Raw genomic sequence first — 17973 nt, 5'->3', positions numbered from 1 at the left:
TAAAGAAAAACCCTGTGGGGTTACTGTGGTTCACTTTGCTTCATAAGTTCACTCACTCACTTTGAATTAGTGAGCAAATGAGTCTCCCTGAAGAACACAGTGTAATTTTAATTAAATACTGTAGCACATTAAATTGTGTAGCTAATATCCACAGTATACAGATAATACTACAGCATCAGGCATTTGCTTTGGATAGTTTAAGAATGGCATTTGAACTTGTACTGTAAGTGTTGTTATGTCTCCACAGCCACCCATAATTCCTAAAGTTTCTCATGATGGCGACACCTCCAACTTTGATGTCTATCCTGAAGACGACTGGAAAAAAGACGCCCCAGTGCCTCAAAAGGACCTGGAGATCTTCAAGAACTTCTAACCACTGAATCATTTAGGCAGTTGGTATATTTATTGGTCAGATATCATCCTTATGATAGAAGTCCTTTTAAAGTGAATTCCCTTGTTGACATTTTAGGAATGACAATGGCTCCTTTATAAAGAACTCAAAATGTTTGATGCTGTGATATCAAATATCCTATTACAAATGCATCAAGATTTTTTTCATATTTTTATTTATCTTGGTACAGTCAAATCTTTTTGTTTTATCATGTACTTTCTCTGAGCCTGTTCACATTATGCAAAAAAAAAAAAAGGTTCATTTGAAACCAAACGACTGTTACTTCTTATGTTCGTAAAACAGAGCAATCAGGTCTTTTTTTATATTACCATGTTTTATATTTTGAGAGGTTCTTTTGAAAACTTTATGAAAATTAATGGTTAAGAAAGCTGTTTATTCATATTTAAATGTGTACAGATTTAATCCAGACTACATCCTGCCTGCTAGTATGTGTTGGCTGTACCAATTAGCTGGTAATGACTAGAGTGTAATGCTTTGTCCCTCAAAGCTTTGTAATTGTCAGCTGGCCAGTAGTCATTAAAACGGGGGTTTCTAGACTCATTGCAAAAAGCTTACATGTGCGCATTAGTCAGCCATTTTAATTGAAAACCCAAGACCAGTAGCACTTGTAAAAAGGTGCCTTACATCACAGTTTGATGGGCATGATGTCTTGAAATTGTACTGTCTTCAGCTATCTACCCACAGCACGATACTAAACAAAGCTGTGCTGCTTGAACCTCCGACTCGTTGTATATGTGAATTAGTATCATAGACAAAGGACTGTATCTGGGTGCTGAATTTACCGTCATGTTTTTCCTCTTTCAGTCCACTTTTTGCCTGTACTTTCCCATGAGGAGTGTCTCCAGATCATTCGCAGCCAAAGTGCTTTGTTATTATACTCACAACCATACACGCACATCTGTTCTAGAAACTGGACTTCCCAAGACACTCTGCACATAACGAGTCATCACTGGCATTGTTCTCATGCCTTTGAGACCAAAGCAGTTATGTAAGGTGAAGACCCTGAGAAGTGTTTTTTGTTACAGTTTTTGGTAAAATTGTGTTTAACGTGTAGGGTTACACCAAATATATCATTGTGATGATATATTGGAATGATGTTGGCCTTTCAAACCCCCTGTCTCCTCCCAAAATACCCAATATCGGCCTGTCAGTGTCACTACCTGCCAATAATAAAGGGCGTGAGGATATGATTTTACTCAAGGAAAAGCTGTATTGAGACTTGCCTCACCCTGCCTTAAGGTGCTACTTACCCACTTCTAATAGTTCCACATGTATGGCTTTCTGTGAGCATACCATGATAGTCTAAATGCTGTGCATTAAGCTTTTCTGCTCTGACCACAAGAAGATGCTGGAGGGAACACTAAATACTTGTAAATTACTTAAAATACTTGTTTTCCTCTTTATTTACCATAAAGGTAGTTAAATCTAGGTTACTGACAAAATATCAACAGTGAGCAGCTTCAATCCAAATATATTGGTACAAGTGTCTACCTTCAAAAATGCAAATGGCTTGAATCTAAGTATATAATCTGTGTACTGACAAGACGCTAGCCTGGTTCCAGGCCCGTGAATTACATGTTCACTTACATAAACTAACACTAGCTAACATGAGAAAATGGATGATCAAGTAGATAGATACTGCTCTTGACGTCTTAAATAAAAACTAAAAACACTCCAAGCAGAGCAGCATTGTGCGCTGAAGGCATTTCTGAAAGCATTCTGAGGCATTTATGTTTTTTTGTGTTCTGCCGATGGGATTTGGCATAAGTTTAATTAAAATTTTCAACTAACCCAGCTGGAAAGGGCCCCCCGTCTCTGTTAGAATGAGCTTGTCTCTGCTGCAGGGAGATAGTTTACGTGGCTAGTGCGTTGTTAGCCTCAAATTAGACTAACAACAGGCAGCTAGGGAAACTAACTCCCTGGAACAGAGCTAGAATTATGTTTTTCAGTGGCTTTTTGGCAATGTAGAACCCTTTCACCAACAAATTGACTTGGCATAAACAGCACAAAGTCAAGTCAGTTTTTATTTGTATGGCCCAACATCACAAATTACAAATTTGCCTCAAGGGGCTTCACAGCAATACAACATCCCCTTGTCCTAAGACCCTGACATCAGATGAGGAAAAAAGGAAGAGACATTGACATTTTTGTATCTTGGCTGAAGTTGCTAAGTTAGCCCTGTAAACTGGCTAACACGGCTCCTGTGGTTAGTGTAATTCAAATTCCTCTGCCTACACAAGTCTAACACAGGCAATTTCAGTCTTAATAATGTAGTATTCAGTTTGAATATCAAGCTAACATAACACCCTTTGTGGCATTAATAGGCTCCAAAAAAGTTTACAGTTACTGAAGTGTGAATTTTTACCTGTGAATTGAATTCTCTCCTTTGTGCCGTGCACAGGATCATATGTATGGACGTGCTGGCCATGACTAAACTGTATTAGACATCCCATTCAATAACAGCTCCTCATCTCCCTCCTTAGATCTAGGTTTTCCAGATTAGCATTACAATGATCACTGCTCTAAACACTACTTTGTATTTAAGGCTTTCTGCTAAGTAGAGAAACTTGGAGTGCGCCCCGTATGGAGCTTGTCCTTTTAGTGTGATTTTTGTACAATGCATGTATTGTCTGTAGCAGTCCCGCTCAAACCCCATTTTTGTGGCATTAATTGTTTCACCCAGGAATATATTTTATAATTAACAACCTTTGCCTTGAAAAAAAAAACCCACAACAGAACGCATTTTGTTCAATTGTTTGTTTTTTTCCTGGTAGGAACAATCATCCATCATTTTCTATCCAGTTCATACCAATGCCTTTTAATATTACTCCCTTTGTAACTTTCATTACAGAACTTAAAGCAATGGCCAGTCTTTGTAAAATGGGTAAAAACGCCAACGTTTGGAGATGTTTTGAAAAAATGACACATCGAGGAATAAACATGTTGTCTTATACTCTTGTCCTGCCTGGTGTCTTCCTGTCTTCCTCAGTCAGTTGTTAGTCCCAAATGACTCATATCAGCTGCTCTCACGACACACTCTGAAGGTCAGCTGATGGCCTGTTTATTCTGGCAAGGGTTTACTTCCAAAATGGAAATCTGACATTTGGGAAATGAACTCTTGATTTCACTATCTATTAAAGCTGCACCAGGCAAGTTTATTTATTAATTATTTTTTTTTTAAATATGGATCAGTCTTATCAGCTTCTTAAGTTGGGCTGCAACAGCACTCCGCAGATATGGCCTGTTCGTGTAAATTAAAGGTCCAAGCCAGTGATTCTCAATGTTTGATCCATTCACTACATTTTACATTGCAACAAACAATTTTGCAAATCATGCAGGAGTACTAAAGGTTTCACAACATATATTTAAAAAAATCATATGAATGTTTGTTTGAAACAGCCACCTCATAATCTCCTGCTTCTGTGGTTAACAAAGTCATCATCAGTCATGAACTGCAGAACTGATAACTGGCTGTGTAAAGCAAACGTTTCCCCAGGGACTATTTTCCCTGGCAGATGGAGCGTGTCACTCTGGCCAATTTCAAGCCATCAAAGCACAACTGTGCTGCTGTTTTTAGGAAAACTAGTGTAGTTGACTTTATTACAGTGATGGAATACCGGTGTGAAGAAAGTTTGAAGTCCCTGAAAGTTAATTTTTATATCATAGTGGAATGAATGGAACCCAACAGCTGGATAAAAGAGAGGGAAAAATGATATTTGAGTTGCAAAACCCAACTGCTTGCTTTTGGAAAAGATTAGCAGAAATGTGAAGTTTATGCACTTTGTAGATATCGTGCTCAAGATGCAAAATCACAGGTTTTGATCCTTTAAATGCTGGTGTTGAGTGTGGACAGTAGCAGTAAAAGCTCCACACAGGAGGAGATGAGCTGAAACGTCAGTGTGTGACAGCAGTGAGCAGCGCTCCATCAACAGAAAGCTGAATTCAGCAAAGTGACATTTTTGTTTTGTGTTGCCTCTGGTTTGCTTTGGAATAAAGCGTCCCAAACAGGCCAGCTTGGTAAACATGAGGGAGCTGTGTGCAGTTTGCTGGCATCACCTTAAAGGATTTCGGGGTACTGAAGTTCAAATTCTTCCAACAGTTTCCTCTGCCTGATATTTGGATCCATCAGCGTGTGATGCTTCCACATGCAGCTTTGATTTCTTCCGGTCTTGATATTTATATTCAGACGGTTGACATCGAGACCGCTTAACATTTCGGCTTTGCGACAGCAGCTATGTGCTGGTGTTCTCTTGTTTGGCTTAACGCTTCACGAAGAGGAAATCTCTGCCTTGGCATTTCCAAGTCGATAACATATGTTCTGCATCAGCGCTGCAATTGGTGGTCTCATGCTCCCTGTTGTTGGTACTTGTGCTCCAAGGCCTCAGCATCTTTACATCCCACTCATCACCGCTTTATTCAACACTTAAATGCAGCTGATGGGAAGAATTTCTACCAGCACAGCAGTCCTCTTGAGTTTTCATTTCCTCTCCACGTCTAAAGAAGCTAAAGGTTTAATTTGGCCATGCAGACTGGGTAGTGTTAATGTGCTGAGAGCTCAACCAGGGCCATTATGTTTACAGTGGAAAAGTGAGTCATGTTTTGTCTGGAGCCCCCTGCTAGCCTCTCGCTCGGGTGGATGACATTCAGGACTGGAGCAGCGCACGGCACCGGGAGTCAACCTAATAAATCCTTTATGAAGTGCTTAAAGGTGCGGTCCGCGGTGTTCGGCTCACGGAGGGCAAGGTGACGCAGGAATATTTTCATGACAGCATCAGCCTTCCAGAGCAGAGCTGCTGGGCCCCCTAGGCAGATCAGGGCCCTGCGTTCCTCAATACAGGGCAGCCGCAACCAATCAGACTGTTCATGTATTTATTCATTTATTTAAAGTCCAATTAAATGTTTTGTGCTCACAAGCATTTAAACACAAGGATTTTGATGTCCATCCAGCAGCAGTAATGTAATGTTTAAGTAGATCATTTTAACCAGCATGAATACAGTTGTATTGCAGTTTTTTTGTTTGTTTGTTTGTTTGTTTGTTTTGCACTACTTTTCTTTTGTTTGTTTTTTTGGACCAAATTTTTTTATTTGTTTTGTTTTTCTTTTACCACACCCAGTGAGTGGGATGAAGCATTAGACATAATACAGAAACAGATATACAAACAACAACCAAAAACAAAAACAACAACAACAACAACAGCAACGACAAAAAAGCTAGTGTTACTTTTATCTATTACTGTATATATTTTCAAATCTCTTGCACCGTGTCATCTCTTCCACTTTGTCGACAATGTTGCCATTTTGTACTTCACTCAAGAAATAGAAGGATTTCTCTCTCGTACTCAATTAAACAAAATGTGCAGCGCCTTAGGTAACATGACTAAATTGTGGCAAACCTAACTTCTATTCCCAGTGAAAATTTTCCATTTTCTTTTTTTTAGACATAATACAAAAACAGATATACAAACAATAAAAAAAACGGGGTGCACTACTTTTCTTGTACATTTTTTTGTTTTGTTTTGATTTTTGTTTTTTGTTTTTTTGTGGAAAGAGCAAAACGGCAAGAAATGACCCAAGATTTAACATTAAAAAAAAAAGCTGAAAGTGAAATAATTACCTGAACATTAAAAAAGACAAAAAAAAAAAAAACAATTAGTATTAGAAATTTTATGGAAATAATTAAAAAAATTAAAAAAATAGCCAAAACTGACCAGACTTGTCATGATAGAATATACTGTATCTTGTTTGGCTCACTTCCTGCAATAGAGGGTTTTCACCGACGTCACATTCTGGGCAGTAACCTGCATGCGCGGCCATATTGGACATACTCGGTGTAAACAATTGAACGGACTGCAGTGGAGACTTGTGCGCTTGGGATAGTTTAAGTGAGTTTAGCCATGTCAAAACAACAGAAAAGCTCATCAAAATGCGTCCAAGATGCAGAGGCATATAGGGATGGACTTGGACCACAAGAAAAGGCACGATATTTCGTCCATTGTGTTGTGAAGGCCAAAGTAAGTAATGCAATAACGTCCTAATCATCCTAACTTTAATTCCAACACTCAAGGTGTAGCCAAGTGACTGTCATTCGTTTTTTTTTTTTTTTTTTCATTTCAAAGACCCACAGTTTGCTATCTACACTGTGCACTATCTGAGTTAGTTTCATAGTATTTTATTCGATCATGTACAATCTGACACACAAAAAAAACACACACTTTTGGAAGTCGGTAATATTCCAAATGTTTTTCTTGGTCTGATCTATTGGTACATCCTAAAACACGGCAATAATTAACCATTTTTCTTGACGACGTTCGGGATCTACTATGTGTGTATGGTTTGTCGTGGTTCACAGTACCTCCAATATGGCGACTTCCGGACTGTTGACGTGCTGATGACGCGTCAGGAAAACCCTCTATTGGGTCGCACCAGGACTGAATTGTGTTCTCTTTGCAATCAAACCACAGTAGAGTTCACTTCCAGCTCCTGTTCCGGTCTGTACTCAACCGTGATCGCTGTGTTCCTGCCTGCCTGGTCAGTGCTCAGGTGGTGAATGCACCTGTTGTGGCCGTGCCTGCTTGACCTACGACTGGTGTAACGCTCGCCGGTGGTCTGGCCTCATAGGCGGGGAAACCACTGTTTTTGTAAATCATTTTAGACAGAGACTTGGCCGGCGCCTGTTGAATGAGCCTCATGGGAACCAGGCTACTTCAAACGGGCTAAATGCTGCATGTGTGAAAGAGATTGGCTGTGTTCCATTCCGTGGAAGCGTATCCCTCCTCGTGCACTAGAATGTGGATCAGGCCGTGTATTTCTTGTCTGAAAGACGACCTGAGACGGGAGCATAGGAACCGAGCCCGACCCGAACCCTCCAGGCATTCTTGGCACTGCAAAAACTCAAAATCTTACCAAGATTATTTGTCTTATTTCAAGTCAAAAATGTCTTATTTCTAGTCAAAATATCTCATTATACTTAAAATAAGACATGATCACCTCAGAAGTTACTTGTTTTTTGACAATTGTCTCTTGTTTCAAGTGAAAATTTGCTTGTTTCATTGGCAAAATTTGTTTCTTGTTTCTAGCTAATTTTCACTTATTTCAAGTCAATTTTCACTTTTTCCACTGGCAAATTTTGCCAATGAAACAAGCAAATCGTCTAAAAACAATTTACTTCTGAGGTGATCATGTCTTATTTTAAGTGTAATGAGATATTTTGACTAGAAATAAGACATTGTAGACTTGAAATAAGACAAATAATCTTGGTAAGATTTTGCGTTTTTGCAGTGTGTTGGTGTCCGAACCCGACCCGAGCCCCAGATTTTCTTGTGCTCCATGACTGGGTTACATTTACCTGAAATAGCCTACGTGCTGCCTTCAGCGTCGTTACATCAACTCCACCACAGGAAGTTACCCAGAACACACAGTAGGTCCATTTTTTTGTCTGCCAGCTCCTGACGGGTCCCGACAGGCTCAGGTCAGGTATCCACACCCTTCACAGATCTGGGGGTGTCTGCCAGGTCTAAAAAGGAGAAGCCTCCTATAAGTAGCATCACACCTTTTTAGCATCTGCTGCGTCTCCCCTGTGTAATCTCCGGAAAGCATTTAATAAAGCGCGTTCGTGCAGCGTTGAGTTACTTACTGTACAACATCCTCCCTCGGGGAATATCGCCTCCACGAGTCCCCGCGCCGCATCAGCTGTACGCGCCGCTGTAAAACGGCTTAGCCATGTGTGAGTGTTTGTGTTTGAGCATATGTGCTGGTAGCAGGAGGGACTGAGATGGTATTATATGATGTAACGTTTCAAGAAATGTGTTTCGGTTGTCTTTGCATGTAGGCAGCTCCAAATGGCAGGGAAAGGTTTAACATTTTGAACTTGAACACCCAGAAGTCCTGTAAGGTCACATCAGTACACCGCACGCTCACTTTTGCCAGGCCCAGCTGGTCTGTGATGCTTTTTAATAAAGGAAACACATGGGAGGAGAGTGAAAAAATATTGGTGAGTCAAGCCACTCACTGCTCTTTAGGAAACAGCTTTTTCACATAAAAACCCTGCAGTTTTAAAGGACCACACCAGTGATTCTGCATATTTAGTGTAATATCTACAAAATCCCAATGCTTCACATTTCTACTAATCTTTTCCCAAAGCATACAGTTATATTTTAAAACTCCTATACCATTTTCCTCTGTGTTATCCAGCCACTGGTTTTCTTTCATTCCACTGCGAAATGAAAATGAACTTTCCGATGTTTCCAACTTTCTTCACACATATTTGTTTTCCTAAAAGCAGCAAATGTGTTGTGTTTTGATGATTTGAAATTGGGTGTAGCTCCCTCCGCCAGGGGAAATAGTCCCCGAGGAAACATTTGCTTTACACCGCCGATTATCAGTGCTGTGGTTTATGAATGTTGACAACTTTGTTAGCCGCTGAAGCAAAAATTCAGATTTGAAACTGGAGGGTTTTTGATTATATGTTGTGAAATCTTCAGTGCCCCCACAGGATTTGCAAAATGATTTGTTAAATGATGGGAAATAGTTATAACCAATCAAAATGCCCGGTGTGGTCCTTTAAGTGCTTTACCCAAACTCACACAAGCAGGTGACTAATTCTTTAGCCTTTAAAATAAATATATAAGATGTGATCAGTCAAAGTGTTCGCCTATGTATTTTTTTTACCTCACACGATCAACCCATCTCTGTAAAAGAAAAAAAAACAGGAACGCATAATGGAATATTCTGCCAATGGAATATTCTGATATTCTGAAACAGCAATCTCCATGGCAGTTTAGGTGCTGTCACTCAAGCTGCATGTGAGTGCTGGCTGTGAGTGGTGCAGGTGTAATTAGAGCCGGAGCAGCGAGGCTACAGGCCACAGGCAAATGGAGGCGACCCCACAGGCACCCGCTCGAAACCAGCGGCCAGCGAGGGGACAGGGCCAGCTCACTCAATCCCACATGATCTGTTTTAACAAGACAACTTCAGATATTTGTTTCCTCTTTGTCATGTATTTGAGGAAAAAAAAAAAAAAAAAACAGCATTCACGTTTGACGCGTGTGTACGGTGTTATTTCATGGCTGGGTGCTTCACTGAAGCCGGCAGTTGCCTGGATTTGGAAGCAGGATGGATTTGGAAAGAGCCTTATGGATTTTTTGTCTTTCTTTCTTTCTAAAGGGATATAGGATCTTGCTTCATGCGTTATAATACAAGTCTGCAATAATACTGAGAGCTTGATGTCCCTGACAGCCAAAACTTAAAGGGATAGTTCACCCATTTTTGAAAATTGTGATATTATTTCACTTCCCCCCAGCTGTTCTGTAGGACAGCAGTGGTGCTATCTTGCTCTCATTGTTACTGAGTGCTGGATACTGGCGGGATGCTCCAGATGCTAACTGTTAGCTTCCTGCCATTCAGGTGGACTTCCCCCCAGCTAACATTCTTTAAAAAATCCACCTTAATCCACTCAAATTGTTAAATACAGAAAATCTGAGTTTGATCATGTGCAGCAGAATTTTTATAGCCCAAAATGGCATGAAAAAATCAACAGAACTTTTTTTTTTTTTTTTTTTTTTTTTTGCGGTTTAAGCTGTCTGTGTGGGTCCTCAGTTACAACAGTGCCTGAAAGTGCAATTATTACTGGATCTTTCTGGATGTTGATACCATAATCAGTTAAACAGTAATTTGAGCAAAACTATCATCTGTGTGCACTTGATAGTCACATGTGCAGTTAAGTTTTAAGAATGTTCAGAATGGATGAACGGTCCCTTTAATGCTCATATTCCATTTCCAAATCCTCCCACACCACGCTAGAATCATTTCTTTGGTCAGTCAGTTGATGTAATGAAAATAAACTAACAAGCCGCGGTCAGGAAGGAAACTCCATCTTATCAAAGACCTCACCGGCTCATTTCATAAAAACCCATTCCACCCTGTGACTCTATCTGGAACACTCTTATTAGTGTCATTAGCCTGCAGGCCCCACCTCAGCCAAACAACAGGGGACGGCTGTTTACATGCTCTGTGATATCGGCGCTCTAACCGGCCACATAATAACAAGCCGGCACGTCTCCGGAGCACTCAGGTCGCCTTACTGGCAGCGGTCGCCTCTTCCTGTCATCATGTAGAGGCTGTGATGCACCACACCCCTGCTGGGAGGACGCTGACACCTCAACCGCCCCCCTGACTGCACACCGGCCACCCCTCCACCAGGGTGCCATCCGTCTGGCCGGGCTTAAATGATCAGCTGGCCTCGTGCCTCCCGTCCTATCTGTCCGGTGAGTCTGGAAAAGCCACGTATCAACACACACACACACACACACACATGCCCTCCATCTTCAGCTGTGGCTCTCTCTGCAGCATAATCAGTTATGGTTTGTCCCACTGGCTTTGACTGCTCTAATATTGCACATCCTCATAATGCTGTAATTCATATTTTTTCATGGTTTTATGCATTTGTTTCTCCTTAATATTCTCTTGTCCAGCAGTTTTCACAGTGGGGCCCAGGGACCCCCAGGGGTCTTTGAGGGTCTTCCAGGGAGTCCTTGGCAAAATGAGGAATAGTTTCATTTTAAATGCTTGTGAAGGGCGTCTGACCGCAGCCTCAAACACAAGAAATCTTGTGCTGATACAGCATCACTGATATCAATTTAGTAAAGAAATTCTAAATACAGTTTTACTGTACTTTTGTTTTTTGGGGGGGATTTTTTAAAACTATTTTTGGCTAATTTTCTGGTAATTTTCCTGTAATTTTTTTATTTATTTATTTTTTTATTTATTGCTATTTCTCTGATAATTTTATCCTAATTTTTTACTTTTTTTTTTGTTTTTACTAAAGTTCCAATTATGTCATAAGTAAAATAATACCTAAGTAAAAATAAGTTCTGAATATTTTTTACATAATCATATTTTATCTAATCACCTTTTTCCCATGTTCTTGGAAGAAATCCACTGAATCGTCTCAAAAGGGTTCATTCATTGCTATGACACCCAAATATGAATAAGTGATTATTTTAACATGTTTTAATCTCACCATATTTGTCTCACAAATAGGTAAATCACAATTTGAAACATTAACTGTGAAAGAACAGTTCACCCCAAAAAAAATTTTTCAAAATCATATTGGAAAACATATTACTCACACAATACAATATAACAAATAAAGCAATGTGAGTACAAGTGATCCATTTTTCATCTTAAAAAGGAAATAGAATAAAATCAAATGTGAAACATAAAAAAATAACATCAAACAGAACTGAATTGTGAATCACAAAATTGCGTTAGAATATAAAAGTGATCATGTTAGGGTTTCAGGTTGGCAGATTTGAAGGCAGAGGCACAACAGTCAGACGGTTTACAGTCAAACAAGGATTTATTTAGGGGTAGGGGAGCGGAGATGGCGAGGGAGGGCCAGGCGTGGTGAGCGATGCGGAGTGAGGTCTGCTTGACAGCGAGGGCGGCCAAACAGCGTGCTGAGCTGGACAACTTGGCGGAGGAGAGGGTGGGTTCAGGGGTGAAAGGACACGAGATCCAGAGCTGGAGCAGGCGACACGAGTCAGGACTAGAGTTCTCATTTTCTGCCCGAACCCGACCCGACCCGACCCGACCCGACATTTTCGGGTCGGGTCGGGCCTAAAATTTACGTGAATTGGGCGGGTCGGGTCGGGCTTCGGGTTCTGTGGGGGATTTTTTTTTTTTTTTTTTTAAATAAAAAAATAGAATTATGTGCTCTGTTATTGGTTATGACGTTTCATTTTTATGTGACTGGTGGAGAGAGTGAGAGACTGGATTGGATTTGGAGGCTAAACTTTCAGTGACAGACAGACAACCAGCTGTGCGAGCGCAGCGCAAACAAGTGAGAGAGAGTTGCAGCAGTATCCCGCTGTGCTGGCACACTCGGCAGCAGGGACGGTTTCTGCTATGGGCAGTGCAACTGCCCAGGGTGCAATCTACTTGGGGGCGCACGAGAAAAAAAAAAAAATCTCCAGTTTTCTAGACTACCGTATTGACCCGCACATGCCGCGGCGGGCCGGCCGCGGCACCGCCTGATACCGACTGATGGTTCCCCGGTGCCGCGGCCGACCGGCTCTGTTAAATAATGGCGAATTTGGCGATTTTTTTTTTTCGGGCTTTGTCGGGCTGTCGGGCCTAAAGTTCGGCTAATTAGTCGGGTCGGGTCGGGCCTCGGGCTGGCCCAGTCTGGTCCGGGTCGGGTCGGGTCTTAATTTTCAGGCCCGATGAGAACTCTAGTCAGGACCATGTCTGGACACAGAAGACAGGATTAGTAAAGGAGGATGCAGGAAGGAACTGCAACAAACGAAGGAGCTGGAAAGTGACTAACAGGGGAAACTGAGTCAACAACCTGGCGAGATCTGGAGGCTGGAAGCGGGCTTAACTAGAAGGTGGTGATTGATGATGCCATGCAGCTGAGCACGCCTGCTCCTGACTACACACCTGGCCCCAGCTCTGCAATTAGACCACACACTAACACACACACAGACAGAGAGACACACACTAGGAAGCAGGGGGCAAGACAGATCAGTTGATCACCTTTTTCTAAAGAAAGAAACGACATGAAGTTGTCCAGCTTTGGAAGAGGCAGTAGGTGGGTTTGGACATTTCCATGGCAGTCATATACATCTATATTCATAATCTGTCCATGCAGATAGCCTCTGGGTGATGTGGCGAGGTTTCCATCTTGCCGACGTCTTCCTCGTCTGGCAGCAGCCCAGCAGACAACACAACAAGAGCCCTCCAGCCCCACTGCACTGGGGTGAAGGCACACACACTCACCAAAACCAGAAAAACTATCTGGAAGGAATTGACTGCACAAATGCTAAGTGGGAAATATGTATTTTCTGTGCATTTTGGGTGAACAGATTCTGAAATAATAAACTAATTTGCATTTTTATTATATATCCTACTTCCTTATGCTGTATTCTATTACTATTTTTGCCGCTGCAGTGACCCAGTTCCCCAACAAGACACACCGAACTTGCATAGACCAGAACAGAATAGAACAGAACCTAAGAGAAAGAATGAAAATAGCAGCAGATTCATTGTTACATTTTCTTTTCATTTTCACCACCATCCATATTCCTATTTATATTCCATTATTCTTGTGCTGAGAAAAGAAGAGCATTTTAAAACATTAAACAGCAAAAATCCATTTGAGCAACTGCGCTCGTCATTCTAGACAAACTCCATTTTCCATTAGCTCAGATTTGATGAGCCAATTGACTGGGCCGCTGACAAGAGGGTGTCAGCGCAAGAGAAATACTGCGGGGCCTCCGACCAATCTCCAGCTTTAATTAGAGGGGACTTGGTGTTGGACTGAAGGCAGCTATTTGTAGGACCAGGCTGGCCCTGGTCACTGAGCCCCCGGGGCCACTTTGTGGTTAAATTACCACGGTACATGATGCAAAAGCTTCCACGACTTCCACCTCCACTGGAAGACGAGTTACAAAGCTGGATTTGTACCCAGTGATGTAATGCTAAATAATTTGCTGATTGTTGGCATAAAGACAAAATCACATAAAACTCAAAAAAGAAAAAGACAGAGGAGTTGGGAGCGAGCCACTATTCCTGAACAGACAGAAAAAAAAAAAAAAAGAGTGCCACCTGCAGAAACACAAACTCCATTAAGACAAAAGGGAAACATCACTCAGAGGAAGACAAGTGTAGTAAAAAAGAAAAAGCAGAATGAACACTAGTATTGCCTTCCAAAGATGAAACGCAATCCAAGATGAGAAGAGACATTCAACGGTAATGCAGATGTGGCTGTTTTTCTTCTGAACATCTGCTGAAGCTGTTGTCAGAAAGCTGTTCAGGCCCCGAGTTCACAAAAGCATGCAGGTAGACGACTACACACACACTCTGAGCTTCATTTTGGTGCTAAATTCACACAGGTTCTCTAGTAAGGACCAACATGCAGTCAGTGTTCCTTCTGTGCTCCAAGCCTCGGCCCAGTAGATGCTGAATTTGTATTTGTAAAATAGTTTTTTTGTAATTTTTTGAAAAACTTTTTTATTCATTGATTTTTTTTTTTTTTTCTGGTGATTTGATTAAAAATTTTCACCTTTTTTACCCCATGTTTTTGATAGAAATCAAGCGAATTTGCTCAGGTTTTGAAGGGCTGAACAATTTAACACTATTAAGCAAAATGTCTTTGTTTTTCATATCAGGGTCCCACGGGCAAAGCCACGTCAAATGGGGGCTGAGGGTCTTATGAAAGCCAGTTTGGGTGGACCGGAACGTGAACCAGTTTGAAACCCCCTGGTTTGGCCTCCACTACATCCCTTCTTATTCCTCTGATTAATAGGTTTTGAATATATTTTGGCTTAATTACACTGCAAAAACTCAAAATCTTACCAAGATTATTTGTCTTATTTCAAGTCAAAAATGTCTTATTTCTAGTCAAAATATCTCATTACACTTAAAATAAGACATGATCAACTCAGAAGTAAATTGTTTTTAGACAATTTTCACTTGTTTCAAGTGAAAATTTGCTTGAAACAAGTGAAAATTTGCTTGTTTCATTGGCAAAATTTGTTTCTTGTTTCTAGCTAATTTTCACTTGTTTCAAGTGAATTTTCACTTTTTCCACTGGCAAATTTTGCCAATGAAACAAGCAAATTTTCACTTGAAACAAGTGAAAATTGTCTAAAAACAAGTTACTTCTGAGGTGATCATGTCTTATTTTAAGTGTAATGAGATATTTTGACTAGAAATAAGACATTTTTGACTTGAAATAAGACAAATAATCTTGGTAAGATTTTGTGTTTTTGCAGTGTATTGCATAAAATTGTAACTTGCATTCATCACAATGTACTAATTTTGTAGCAACAACCCGGCTAACTTGTAACATCTTTATCAAACCTGCACCAGTGGAGGAACTCAATTAGCTACAACTCTGAATGCTCAAATGTATCCTTATATCCAGTATATTTGTGCCAAATGCATGATGTCAGTTAGTTAACATGTGGTATTTGTCTGTCTAGACGGGTGGCTTTGCTAGCTAAGTAGCTAATCGCAAAAAGAAACACCAGAGTAGAAACAATATGGAAACTTATTCTGATAGATAAAATGTTTAATAATGAAATGGATTTCAAAATCTTATTTATGTAATATTCCATGGCCTATAATCCTGTCTACTCTGTGCTTCCTACACAAGCAGAATCACGTGTCCTTAGCTCTGTTACTCAGGATAACTTGTCCTCCGAGTTAATAAAACCATTTGTCACTTTGAATGAGCTCAGTCGCTCTTGAACGTTTTTCTTTCTGCTGTTTCCACTCAGCTTCTTTTTTATCTGGTACATCAGAATTTGCAATAAATTAATGACTAAATAAATTCCAATTGATGTGTATACCCTGGTGTGTGTTTGTGTGAAAGTCCTCTCGCAGTAAACAGACACAAATGTCTGAGGCTTCCTATCCATCACCAGAACAGCTCAACAGCTGGATATGATTGAGCGCTCCTCACTGCTCTGTCCTGAAGTCCTCTGTGGCGGTGGCGGTGGTTGGGGGGGTGGGTAAGTACACACACACTCACACACGTACACACACATTTATGCACATACAGTGAAGCCTTACTCTCTCTCTCTTTCCATCTTCCTCTCTCTCACATCAAACCAAACCTCTGGAGAAAGCTCATTTTGTGCGGGCACCAGTAGGCGCTCAACTATCCCGACTTCCCCAAATGCCTCCCATGTGTTTAGAGCATACATGTGCAGTTTTTTTTTTTTTCTCCAGCGCTGTTATCCCTCCAAACATTTCCATTCCATTGATTGATTTTCATATTAGCTTCCTCGCCCCTGGACGCCGCTGTAGAGGCATTTAGCCTTTCGGCCGCGCTCGTTTGCACATTAAGCCCACTTAGCCCCGTGACCCATTGACACACTGAGTAAGCGTTTCACCGATGGCCCGGTGCTCCGCGCAGGCGTTTCACTGTCGAGCACGATGTGGGATCGGCCTATTGGAGACATCTTCTTGGCACCGGGGGAAGGAAACATTAAACACAGGCTGATGGCTGTAAGACAAGAGAGAGATTCATCATCCCTCGAGCCAGGAGAGGCTCCAAACACTGCTGCCTCACTCACTTGGCCGCCCGTTCCCCCCCCAGTCAATGAATCATCCTCATTCCCGACAGTTGATGCTGCTTCTTTACAAAACTGCATATCTGTGGGCATGTTTGATAGTGTGCACAGCGCCCATTGGTCTTATTCAGCGAGCAAGTCACAAAGAACAGCTACCACACTGCCTGGGAGTGGATTTCGATATTCCGTCCTCCTCGGTGAAAGGGCCGGGGAAGAAATTCATTACCTCTGCCAATCCTCCGTCTTTGCCTTTATGAATTATGAATAAGTCATTGAAAGTGTCCAGACACATCAGTAACCAAAGGGAAGACCTTGTTATCATGGAAATCTGGTTACTTCAGACACTATTCAGAGAGTGTGCAGTCACTGAGCTCAGGCTGAGGCTCCCAGTTGAAATGCAGAGTAATCTTGTTTTTCAAGCACAGGCTCTTCTCTCCGTCATCGCCCAGTTATTACTGGCTGGCTCATTTCAAGTCTGTGAGTGTTTGTGTGTGTGTGTGTGTGTGTGTGTGTGTGTGTGTGTGTGTGGGTGTCGGCACGTGTTTGTGCGGTGATTTATGCATGTGTCAGCGCATACTGATATGCTGATGTATAGGCATGGCTCTTCAGATGCATGTTGGTGTACATGTGTGTAAATGGTGACTTACGATGTGGCCCTGTCTGTCTTTCTGCTGTGCGTCTTTGAAGTGCGTCTGGAGATGTTTTATCAGCGCTGATTAAACTTGAAGAGGGGACCGCTATATGGAGCCTATAGCCTCGGGTCGCTGGAACATTTCTTGCTGTAGTGGAGTGGAGCAGCGGAACCAGAGCCTGCATAAAATTAGAGGACACTCAGTGACTTTTGGGTTGCTTTGGTACACTCACCCTCCCCTAGCCATTAAAACTTATAATGTCCTTGCCAGTAATAACCCACCAAGAGGCAATTATCAATTTCATTATTGATATGAATAAAAGAGAAGAGAATTCTTCCATGCAACCATCTCATTTTAATTTCAAAAGTTGGAAAAATGCTGTGAAAGTTATTCAAATCAGAGCTGGGTTGATGTTTTGCAGCAGGCTATGTAATCTAGGACAATAAGCTATTCTCAAAGTTACCAATAATTTAATACATTCATTTGAATTACTGCAGCTGAAAATTTGTTTTGCTATATGAACAGCAGATATTAGGTTTTGTGAGACTGCTGGATGGCCTACCCAATTTGGCTGGGACGGCTGTTTAGTTTGCACTGTGCAGCTTCAAACTTCCACAAAGTGAAAGTTTGAAGGACTTCATTGCCCAGAAATCATGTAAGGTGACATCCGTGAACTGACTGTCCTCTCACAGGCGTTTTCCACCAACAGCGAGCTGGTCCTGGCTCGGGTTTCCAAACCTCATTTAAACAGTTCCAAGCATTCGGACCGAAAATAAATTGGTTTCGAGCTTGAAAAGTTGGTTCCCCGCTGGAACCAAAAAAAGAGTAGAACTTGAAGTGGGAACCGTGA

At 41.4% G+C, this 17973-nt stretch overlaps 1 protein-coding gene across 1 annotated transcript in view; it reads left to right on the top strand.

Annotated features, from left to right (window-relative positions):
• prkx (protein kinase X-linked) overlaps nt 1-3363 on the top strand; it is a 41214-nt gene extending 37851 nt beyond the window's left edge. The window contains exon 8 of the mRNA XM_030071021.1: nt 248-3363. Within this exon, the coding sequence (XP_029926881.1) occupies nt 248-373 (126 nt within the window). The 3' untranslated portion in view covers nt 374-3363. The remainder of the gene's footprint in view (nt 1-247) is intronic.
• Nucleotides 3364-17973: the final 14610 nt, after the last annotated feature.

The sequence above is a fragment of the Myripristis murdjan genome, chromosome 2 (genome assembly GCF_902150065.1).
Source record: "Myripristis murdjan chromosome 2, fMyrMur1.1, whole genome shotgun sequence".
NCBI classification, from domain to species: domain Eukaryota; kingdom Metazoa; phylum Chordata; class Actinopteri; order Holocentriformes; family Holocentridae; genus Myripristis; species Myripristis murdjan.
The sequence above is the reverse complement of the archived record's forward strand: the minus strand, read 5'-3'. Positions and strand labels throughout refer to the sequence as shown.